At 43.1% G+C, this 12,072-nt stretch overlaps 1 protein-coding gene across 1 annotated transcript in view; it reads left to right on the forward strand.

Moving 5' to 3' along the window:
• The first annotated feature begins 1,557 nt into the window (after positions 1-1,557).
• Positions 1,558-12,072, forward strand: part of LOC142075264 (neuronal acetylcholine receptor subunit alpha-7-like) — a 56,574-nt gene continuing 46,059 nt past the window's right edge. Inside the window, exon 1 of the mRNA XM_075136384.1 lies at positions 1,558-1,818. Within this exon, the coding sequence (XP_074992485.1) occupies positions 1,740-1,818 (79 nt within the window). The 5' untranslated portion in view covers positions 1,558-1,739. The remainder of the gene's footprint in view (positions 1,819-12,072) is intronic.

The raw sequence follows: 12,072 nt of genomic DNA on the forward strand, positions 1-12,072 counted from the left end.
AATGCAGCCCCTGGCCGGGAGGAGTGGGATATTGATTCTGACGGGTCCTTCTACATGTGCCATGTACTATTTTTTTTCCCCCCCAAAAAGCAAGTGCTGCCCAGCTCCCGGTCTGCATCTCTGCATCTGGTCCCGGGGTAGATGTTTCCAGCCGGGGGGTCTCAGGGGCCAGCCCATGCCCCATCGCTCATCACCCTAGGCCTGGCCTCCTCCTCACCGCACTTTCTGCCCCCATGTCCCGGGGCTCTACTCTCCTACCAGCCTGCATTGCCCTGTGCAGCCTCGCTACGGCAGCGCCCAAATCCTTCCTGCGCAGAATCACAACTTGGTGCTGCTCTCTGTGTCAACCTGGGGTTGTAGCCTGCCAAGGCAGGAGCCCCAAGAAGTTCAGCAAGGGGAAGTGCAAAGTTCTGCACCTGTTTTCAGTGAAAGAGAAGTGGGTGAGTGTTCAGAACAGGCAAAAGAATAAAAAAAATCCCAAATGATGAATGTCATGAAATGTATTCAAGCCATTGCCTTGCCTTGCCTTTGCCTGGCTGGTGAATAAAATGGAGTGGGGAGGTAGAGGAGCTGTCCCAGGGGAGCCAAGGTGCGTACAAAATTCCACGGTGGGGAGCCAGCAGCAGTGGGCAGCTGGGGAAGAGGATACTCAAGGCAGTTCACTGCCTCTGGTGGAAATGATCGCAGGAAGGCGTGCATCAAAAAGGGCAGGAGACTGACTAGTTTCACGTTCCCCAGCTGCTGCACTATTGAATCTCCCCAGCCACCTTGGCTGGTGTCGGAGTGACCAGGGGTCAGAGTGGGAGGCGATCCCGGAGTAATGATGAGTCCCAATATGGGTATGGTCATTCTTCTTTATTTCAAAATACTGCGCTACTTTTATAAGCCAGCCACACTAACACGCGCACCTACGAATCCTCTATTGGTTTACAGTCAGCAAGCACACGAATCTTAATATACACAGATTGGTCAAAAGCAGGTGTCCACGCAAACGCTTTCCCCGCCTGCATTCCGTTACCTAATCTACTGAGAGTTACATTCCTCAGCCTGCTTCCCTATTCTGCTATCGCTTCAGAGACTCGAAAACTACAATTGCTCTTTAGGAACCCTTTGCCTTATACTGTTGTTAACAAATCCTCAGTGCTTGGAATGTTCATAGGATGTCCGTTATTTAATAAAAATCCTTCCACAGGCTAGGAGAAAGGGCAGGTGCCTGGTGGAAGGAGCATGCCACAGGTTCTTGCTGCAAGTTGCACTGGCAGCTGAGAGAGAACAGAGAGGGACACAAACTCATTTTGCTGGGAAACAGCTCTAGAGGCACTCGAGTGCAAGGACTGGAAGTGCTGCAGACGTGCTGTCTCGAGTTAGGTACAATCTGTGGGGATGTGGAAAGCATCTCCCAGGCAGCGCATTCCCCCTCTTTGCCGTACACACAGAGCTGCGTGCAGGGATCGCTAGCATTTGCTTCTGACCAAGAAAAGGCTCAGAGTGCCTGTGAATGTGAGACCCAAGCAAAGTAACCAGACCCTTTGTGTTTGGATTTTCTGACCTAGCACTGAGCTGATTTGGCTCCTGGGGACTGGAGAAGCACACGAGCAAATGCACTTCTCTCTCCTGGTGGGAAGCTGGTTTGATGCCTTATTACTGTAATTGCCAAATCCATCAGTCATTGCAGGCTGTCTCCAAGACTTCATTCTCTTTCACCCTCTGCTCAGGAAGGATAGCCAGGTATTTTGACAATGCTCACAGAAAAATGCTTGGGATTTGTTTATTCTGGACTATGTCTCTGGGCATCCTTGTTCCTGTCTTTCTTTAAAGGTAAGGTCATCTGTGGTTGACCAGTTTTTTGGGTTTTTTTTTGTTTTTCTTTTATTTTTTCTAAACAGTAGTCACATCCTACCCCAACTCTATTTTCAGAGGACTTGTATCTGCTTGTGGTTTAAACTTTGTTAGAGTCCAGTGCTGGTCCCACTGAGTTTTGTAATCAGTTTGAGTAAGTTTGTGGATCTCGCAGTGCTGGGCACCTTCTTTTAAGAAAGGAAAAGGGGGCGGGGGGCGGTTTAATGAAAAGTGAGTCATTTTCACTTTCAGAAATGAATTGAAATGATTGTGTTTCAAAAGGAATATGTTTTTGCTCTCCTTTGAAAAATTAACATAACCATGTTTTTATGGGAATGAGAAATTATAACTCCAGGCTGGACAGGATGGCTGTGAGAACCCTGTAGGGGTGAGGGTGAAATGGTGTTGTTCTACAAAGAAAAATGACCAGAAGAAAATTCTTAACTGTTTACTTTCTATGCATCATTTAGGAAGATTTATAGCTGCAAATATGTATAAATTTACTATTTCTGGTTTGTTTTTCTCTTCTAACTTTTTGTATGTTTAATAAGAGTCTTTCCATGCGGTGATGGGTAAAAGTTGGAAACATCTAATAAAAGTAATAATGGGCTTCTGTAGATTAAGCTATCACCTGTGACCAAGCTATCTTCTGAAGTTTCAGCATGTTAACAAACAAAAGAAGGAACTGTGTGATTCTTTCAAAACATGGAGGATTGCAAGGCTAACAATAAAGAATTTTTAAATGAGAAGGGAGATTGAAATAGCCACAGTCCCGAAAGATGTTCAAAATTCTACACAAAATGTGCTTTTATTGTTCTCTAACAGCTTGTTATGAAACATGCATGCCTGCAGCAACTATAAATTCTAAAACTGAGTGTTCCAGGTGTGAGGCATCATGTCATATTGCCCACGATTTATGCATAGAGAAAGCATTGTCTTTTCAAAGCAGAGAAATTGGTCCACATATCTCAGAAGCTCAGGTGCATGGAAAACTTACGTATATGTGATGTTGCACTGGACTATTCATGCCACATAGATAATTCCGTATTAGTTTATCTGAATCTGCAAAACATCCACGCATTTCATTATTACAGTTCTACATTTCAGCTGCCTAATGTAGCAATGTTATTGCAGAAAAGTGTTTCCTCACCTTGCTAGATTAAGAACTTGCTTTGTTCTTTGTTTGTAAGACATTTCTGTGCTACTTCAGGAGCTGAACTAGCAGGCAGGTGATGGCAGCTAGTTATGATATGACTTACTTTTTGTGCAATCCCATTTGGAACAGTTGTGTATCGTGTAAATACTGCCTTTTAAATACTGAGTAATCACTAATTCATCAGGGGTGATTCTTAGTTTCTCTGAGCGGCACATGAAGACGCAAACTGCTTTATAAATAATTCAGAGGATTTTTTGTTAGGTGCTTTTGCCAGCAGTTTACAAGTATGCACTTTTACAGACAACTGCTAAAGCAGAATGAAATGAACCTCTGATTAAGGTGGTTTGACCTGTATTTGACCTCTGCTTTATGAATAGTTTTTTTTTATTTTTAAAGAAAAGGAAAAAAAAAGAAAATAAAATCCCTGGGAATTGTGCAGTTGGGGCAGAAGAGAAAAAATTTGGGATGATCTTAGCATGTTATCAGTAGCAGAGTCTTTTAACAGTAAGCTCCAAATGAACTCCCCTGGGATTCCTCAGGGCACCCCCATGGAAGTCACAGCAAGTCCATCATAACTAACATAACTCTCACATAGTGCTAAGTTGTTTCAACAGAATTCATAACAATTTCTCAACTACTGAAAACTCCTGCAGGGCTGCTTGACAGGGAAGTTGTGAAAAGGACTAGTTAAAAAACAAAACAAAACAAAACAAAACATGAAGAACTTGATCATTTTTTCCAGTCCTTTCCACAACTTTTTGCTTCAACTTGACTCTGCTTGCACTACTGCTAGGAGCCCTGATAGACATGTCATTCATGTTAGGTTATTGCAGCCCTCCTTCCTGAAAAGCCTGGAGCTAGTGATGCTTTCTTGGGATGGGGGCCCTAGGGAAAATCAGGAAACTGGTCCTCAGCCTCCCTGGATCCCAGATGACATCTCTGAGAGCCAGACGTCCCTTTCATGCCAGGTGCAATCCTTGAAGGAGCACCTAGAGGATGGAAGGACCCTGTGAGTCCCAGCAGCTACATAACAAACTCAGGTGGAGGGACCTGAAAACCCTGCTCCAGGAAGAGATTGGAAGGGAGGGATCAGACCCACTCCTGCTCCTTTCTCTGAGCGTGATACAGTCTGGGAGCCAGGGTGCAGACGACCCTGCAAAGGAGTTTTCCTCCTGAGAAACGTGTTCCAGTGACTGCATGGGCACCTAGCCTCTCCAAGGAGCACTACCTTCAGCTCAGTGCACAGGCACCTGCTGGGTTTGAACATCCAGGGAAGTTAAACATGCACTTTGTTAGTCTCCAGTCAACCCATGCGTTCTAATTACTGTGCTTTTATGTCCTTTTTTTTAAGTGAGGCCACTAACGTGCCACACATGCCACACAGAGCAGAGTCAGACCTCTTAGTTTCTTTGCTCTGTGCAGCCTGACATCAGGGTCATACTCTGGCCATGTAGCTCTGAAAAGCCCAGCAAAGGCAAAGGCAAGCTGAGGACAGAGCCCCTCCTTTGCAGTCTGGTGGGAATGTAAGTGCTCAGCAGTATGGGACAAATCCTATGGCAGGGGATGCTGCAGACAAGCTAACCACCTAAAAGATTAAATTATGAAGTAATTCAGCCTGACTTGGTGTACCCAGCCGGTGCAAAACAGCTTTTCTTTGGCTCACTCACAATACAGAGTTGAATTCCTGTGCTACACTAATTTCATGCTTTCTCACAGCTTTGCTGATTTAGATGAGGTCTAGTGATCACATCAGAACACAACTGATGATCTCTAGGAGCAAATCCTCACAAGGATACTGTTCTTGGTTCACTTCCATGCAAGCAGATGCTATTTCTGCAGCAGCAGTAGCATTGGCAAGACCGTCTCAAAAGGCCAGATTCTGCTGCCAAGATACAATTGCTCTAATGTGAGCTAGTTAGACTGAAGTGACATGAGTTTAGAGATCTGTGTAGCAGGAAGAACCAAGGCTGGTACTTAAATACTGTATATGGAGTCTAAACTTCGGGCCTCAGCTAGGTAGGACGGATGGAACTGCAGTGAGCTGTGTTAATCAAACTGGTTTACTCCAAAGAGACACTGTTGAATAGATGTGAGAAGTCCTGAGCCTTAATAGAGTAGAATGTAATGTCATTGGTAATTTAGGTGGTTGGTAAAGAAGCTCCACCTTTAGGTCTCATAAATATTACCAGACTAAAACCAGGTGTTAAAGTCAGATAATTTAGAATTTTTCATACTCTTAATTTGAAATCTGAAGGTCGCATTCACCTCAGTTCCCCACATTCTCTATGTTGATGCTCTGAGTTGTATCACCCCACAGAGTGATACACGGTTTCAAAGATAACAATGCAGCTGATGCAACCTTAAAATAAAAAAGATATGAGGAAGACCTTTGCTTGTATGAGTAGGTCTTTTCTTCCATATTGGCTAAAAAGATGCCACACATGCACCTTGCAGAAATGGGAAATTACTGCCAGATCCCTGCCATTACTATAACATCTGGGAGCACAGACACCATCTGGTCACTCTGGATTCTGCAGGCTTGCTAAGGCATCACGTATGCATGGAGTCAGACAGGGTTTAATGTACTTGTCACAGCACATGTCTGGTTATAGGTGTCAGTCTGCTCTGTGATCAAGAACACTAGTGCAGAAACATGTGTCAACACATTTAAGACAGGCAAGCAGAATCCTAGGCAAATTTCTGAGATGATTTCCTGTGAGTTATTGTCTGCTACAGTAACTTGCTGTACATGCTTGCCTCTTGAGATTGACTTTTCAGTTCAATGAACCAGACTTCATGGTCAGTCACTAATCTTCTATGTGCATTCACTGGCACAGCTCTAAGGCTGCTCTGTATTATTGTAGGCACAGCTGCAACTGTGGAGCTGGCCGAAGCTTGTGAGAAGTTGCCAGGCTCCAGGAAAGTTGGAGGTATTTCCATGCACATTTGCTGATAGTGATCTGGGCTAGATTTTTGTGTGTTAACTCTCCTCAAATCTCACTAGAAAAAGTGGGAAGGGCCAGAAAAAGCACCTGAGCCCTGACGTCACTAGCATCCTTTGTTATTTGCACCTATTGGTATAGCACTCTGCAGGTAGGGAGGGGTCCAGAAGCAAATACAGTGCACAAGAAAGTAGCATCCATCTGGTCTTTGGGATGATGCCAGATGGTGCCTTGGGAGCCTTCAGCCTTGTTCCAGTGCAGGGGGCCTTATGATGGTCTCAGAGCAGAAGTTCCCGTTCCAGGCACAGGATTCATGTCCTAAAGACAGCTCCAGACCTTTTTTCTCCCTCTGGTTTGTTCTCCTAAGACATGTGGAGGAGAACATGAGTTAGTGATGGCAGTAACATATTGGGTGATTTTCTCAGCAACTGTAAACTTTTCAAAGCAGCGAAAGAGGTATTTTATGTCTCTGTGGTGCAGTGAGAACAGTGCAGCATCCCTTCTCACACCTGCATGATGAAGTAACTTTCCAAAGTCTAAGAATGGGCATCAGTCACAAAACAGGAAATATTTCCATCTGAACATGATGGCTGTGATTTTCAAGGGAACACATGTACCCAAATAGCATTCAATTTCACTGTATGTCCTGAACAGAGGGTTAGTGCAGAATTTCATTTGTATGTTACAAGCAAGGAGGGAGATATAAAGTCTCTCCAGCTCTAGGGTGTGATTAAAGTAGATTAAAACCTTTTGCATCACTCCTGACATGGTTGTTCGAGGATGCCTACTGCCTAGAGATCCTGCATAATCTAATTAAGGAAGAGAGCAAATCTGCCTGAGACAGGTAGGGCTAGCACTGGCAATCAGTAGCATCCATGGGAATGAAAAAGGTAGACAGGAGTTTATTGCTGTCTTGGGACACACTCTGAACAAATATGGCTTGAAGAAAGAGTTTTGCTTATCAAGTACTTTCTGCATTGAGCAAAGCAGAGGCTCAGACCTGAGACCTGAACCAGATGATGTGTTTGGAAATAACAGTCTTCTTACCTGGGGCTTGCAATAAATTGCAATGGAAAGAGAACTTTCATGTCAGCATGAGTACTTGTGCATGTCAACAGTGAGGTGCAGGTGATTCTGTTCTGCCTTGCTATCAGTTGGCTTTGCTCATTTAGAGAAGCTGTAGTTACCGGAGTGCTGAAATGGAAGTCTGCGATCACCTTCCAGAAATGGATGTCTTCAGTAGTTATTGCATTCCAGAATGTTGCAGAGAAAGCCACAGTCCTCATTTCTGTCCTTAATGCAACACAGATTTGGACAGTTAAAGGACTTAGAGGGAAGGGGCAGGCTTGAGGAGGTCTTGTTTCACATTAAGAGCCTAAAGCCAGTTTGCAGATCAGGCTGACAAGACTCTACACTGAAGCTCAGCTGTGGCTATGTGGAAAAGAATCTCTGGTCACTTAGATCTCCACAATGCCAAGAGAGAAAATTAAGTTGTAAATTGGAGAAGATATGTTTGTGGCAACTGAGATGAGAGAGGATCTGATCTATACAGATTCATAGATCTGGTAGAATAATTTGGCTGGAAGGCACCTCCAAAGGTTGCCCAGTCCAACCCCCCTTCTCAGAGCAGGGACAGCTCTTTTAGGTGCTTCTTGGGCAGTCCAGCTGGGAAGATCTCCAAGGACAGTGGTATCCCCTATAGTGAGCACCCTTCAGAGAAAAAAAGACTCCCCTGATACCCTAGCAATGCCCCATGATGCAACTTGTATCTGATTAGTATTGTCCCTGTGCACCTTCCAAAAGAGTCTGGCTCCTTCATCACAGAGCCTTTCCTCATGGCAGCTGAAGGCAGCCAAAAGAGCTACCCCTTGCTTTCTCATCCCCAAGCTGATCAAAGACAAGTCCCTCCACCTCTCATTGGACATGCTGTGCTCCAGCAGCCTGTTGTCTCAGCGGACTCTACTCAACTGGCTCCACAGGGTCAGTGTATATCTTGCCCTGCCCTGGGGAGGCTTTATTAGGCACAGAGCTAACTTTGTGTCATGCAGTGGGTCTCACTGTTGTTGAATATAGGCTGGCTGTAGAGGAGGATGCTGCTTAGTGTTTTCATCACCTCTGAATCAGTAGGTTTGGGAAAAAAACAAATGTAGGAGGTCATATAATGATGCAGAAAATACATTCTGTAATTCTTAGTCATCTTGTGCTCTTTTTGAAGAACCTCCCCCTCTTGAGTCTGCACAGTGGCAGAGCAGATCGTGACAAATGATGGAGTACATTCCCTTGAATATTGTGTCATTTTAGAAAAGTCATCAGCAAACTGAAATCTTGCTTGACCAGCTGTAACAATAAGAAGAGGAGATAAAAAATGAAATAAATAGTTGTTAGACGTTTGCAGTTGTCAGTGTTTCAAGTGGCAAATGGGCAGCAACTTTGAATTGGACCCATTCTTGTTCAGGCTTCACACACAATTCGTATAAGGCAAGTGGACAGCCTCAAGAGCTCTAAGTAAAAGACTTGTCTTTCTAATATAGTCAAACAGCTATCCTGCAGCATACTCTCTGCAGCAGTGTTTCGTTTAGGGTCTAAGCCTTGTAACCCTCCAAAGATACTAAGGTCCCCAGTTTCCCTTTACTTTATAATTCAGATTTGTTGGATTGGTATCTCAGCCCAAGCACTTCAGCACTCCTGCCATTGTCAGATCTACTTACACATTGCCCGACAGTGACAACGAGAGGGCAGGATGATAGAGAAAGGATAGATCTAATGAGAACAGGTCTGTGGGTAAGGAGAGGAGACATCCTTCTCCAGAGGAGGCCTCTTCCCCAGTGGGCAAATCATTTCCCCTTTGGGTCAAAATGCTCTAGCAGACTCAGGAAGTCTCTATGCTGGGGAATACAAGAGGCCAGGCCAGACAGCACAGGCTCACTTTCTCCTTTTCAGGCTAGTTTTGGTCTCTCTCAGAGACCACGCTTCCTGCATGTGCAGGCGTTGCTACTGTATCGCAAGATAACAGTCATACACCACCTGGATACGTGGGGCACCAATTTTGTTTTAATTCTGTTTTGTTTGCACTGACATAATTCAGGAGCATTATATTGAAATTACCAAAGCTTTAAATCAACATAGTACAGTTAAGACAAAATCAGGCTCCCCAGATCATCATTGTCTGGAAGTACCTAATTTTCACTGTAGTTCATTTCTGCTCTTAGTCAGGATCAGTGACTCAGCTAATACAGGTTTGGCTGGCAGGGTGCAGCAAGGAAAGCCACATACTTCATATCCCCACTGATCCCAACAAAACCAGGACTCGAGGCCTGTACCTGAGGAAAAGACAATAGTGTCTAGCATTCTGAAAATAGACAGATCAAGGCTAACCAACGCTCACCTGTCACTGAGACCTTGTGACACTCAGAGTCTGGGAAGAAAATAGCTGTAAACATCATGATACAGACTATGCTTTATATGCGCATAAGCAAATCTGGGCTGAATCAGCCAAAACAAAGCACTTCGTACAATTTCAAGTGTCCTAGGTCAGATCTCCACAGACCTCGTTTGATTGGTCACAAGTCTAATTTGCTCAGAGGCAGTCATTTACCTCATCAAGACAGTCTTAGAAGCAGCTTTTGTCTTCAGTGTGAAATAAATTCAGACTCCCTGCTGAGAATTTTCCTGCCTCTATTTACAGTTCCCTTTGTCTTTAAAGACCTAGACCACTAAAGCCTTAGACTTCTTTCCCTTGGAAAAAATCCCTTGATAGCAACCACTTCTGCTGCCAAAACCTCCAAACTATCACCAGCCAGCTAGCAGCACAGCATCTTTCGCACAGACAGGCAGCAAGTTTAGCCTGGCCTAGTGAAAGATCAGCAGTACTTCTTAAAACAGGGCTGAGTCTCATCTATAGATCTTTTATGTAAGTTTTGCTTCCCAAGTGGGAAACTATTTCGCATTTGGGAAAACGTATCTTCATATTTCCCAGTTCAGGTACTAAGCACTGAAAAGGAGGACAAATAAGCAGCCATTCAAGATGCAGTAAAAATTTCCATCAAGGTAGCCCACATCCCTTTCATAGGACTCTAACACTATGTTTCACATCATCCAGCATTTGTTTCTGATATTGGGAAGACAAACTTGCAACTTTCTCTGCATTCCCAGATCCATGTTCACTTCGGACATTTGTGCTTGCCTGTGCCTTGCAGCCAGTGCAGCTCTCACTTTGCTTACAGGCAGCATGGAGCCAATGTAAACTAGCATTACACTAAAAATACATTTTTTCCCTTTCTGTCTGTAGCTAGTTATGTTTCTGACCTGGAGCAATGAGGTAGTTTAGATAACTATCATATGTTTAAGAGGTATCCCACTGTTAGTATCTTAACATGTGTCTCTTCACCTTACACACATATCTCAGCCTTTAAAAGATCTGCACCAAGCCAGCAGGACCAAAAATATAATTCAATCTTTTCATTATGTAATGGCCTATATTCTCTTTTTAGCATGTTGTCATGTGCCTAAAGTCTTTGAGATGAAACTTTTCCTAACATACCCTTTAATACCTATCTCTGCTGGGAGCTCTTTATCTGCTATGAAAGAACAGAAATAACCAGTATCGGGAAGATTAGGTCCTTTTTGCCTAGGAAAACATGACATTTCTCACATTCCTCTGGGTATCTAATGAGTTTTGTGTGTAAGGTACAGGAACAATCTGCATAGCGAGAGCCAAAGATTAGAGTAAAAGATTACCCAGAAGGGAAGTAGATTAAAAAGAGGTTTTAAATGAGGGAGGCATTCAAATACACAACATGCAAGCACAGAGAGACAGACACAGACACAGAAACACACAGGGTTGAGGCAGCTGATATGATTCCATTGTTTCTTATGAACTTCTTAAGAGTGAGTACTCTTCCCTGAAGGTGTGATGGCATGCATTTTAAATCAAAGGACATTGAAAGAAATAATGCATTTGCAGCCACAGATAAAAGCAACAACGCTGCACATAAGAACAAAAGCAGATGGGACACATCTGTGTCTCTGGGATTAAGTGACATATGGCAGTGACATGCTTTACATTCTCAGAAATCTGCAAAATATACAAAATAAAGTGGGTGGTTTTTTATAGCTATCAAAACATTAGAACATGTCACATTTTTGTAAGTGCTGTTACCATTCCAATTCTTTATGCCAATGAAGTTGCCTGTGAAACAACCTGCTTTTTCTCTGATACTACTCCTGTTACTTCCCCCATAATTCATAATTGCATATAGTGTGTGTGTGCATGTGTGTGTCTTCCTGTGATCGTTCTATTTGCATTCCCAAAGAAATAGCTAAAAATCCCTGTAAGAGTACAGTGATAAAGTAAAAAGAAAATAAATAATAGAAGAGGAGCTATGGCAGAAGAGTCTGCAGGTTGTTGGGAAAATACCTGGAAGTTCCAGGATTTAGGTCTGATACCCATAGGTTTTCCTATTGGCTTTTTGCTCTCTGAATGTTCCATTTATAACAAGATTGTATACAATCATTACCCAACGAAATATAACAATACCTCTTAGTATAATGACACTGCTTTTCAAAAAAGACCAGAACTCCACTCAATTTCTTTTAGGAAACAGTAAAGCAAACAAACAAACAAACAAATGAAAACAGAGGGAATGTGGCAAAGTAACAACTCAGAAAGAAAAAAATGACATAAATGCGGTGAAATACTGCAGAAGATACAAGAGGAGTGAGTAAATACCACAACCACAATATCGCTGAAGTTTAGGACCTTTTATGAAGTAGCAGGGGACAAAATATTTAAAAGGAATAATGTGATGGACCAGGAATATGCTGTTGATTTTAACTTACTGTGCTCTGCAAGAGATTGTATATGCAAATGATTCTAGGCACTGTTTTTGAAAAGGGAAAAAAAAAAGGTATGTTTTGTAATTCAGAGACATGTTAGGATGCATATGTGTAAATATAAAGTGATATGGGAAGAATATGATATTTGGTCTGAAAACCATTGGTCTTTTAGATACCAATAACTCCCATAATCTTGTATGAATAAAGTGTTAACTTGTGTGTAAGGCTCAGGCCTCTGCCAAAAGAAATGAGCTAGAACAGCTAGAAAACATTCCTTTAGCAGCTGGCCCAGAAAAAAGT

Source organism: Calonectris borealis, chromosome Z, assembly GCF_964195595.1.
Source record: "Calonectris borealis chromosome Z, bCalBor7.hap1.2, whole genome shotgun sequence".
NCBI classification, from domain to species: Eukaryota; Metazoa; Chordata; class Aves; order Procellariiformes; family Procellariidae; genus Calonectris; species Calonectris borealis.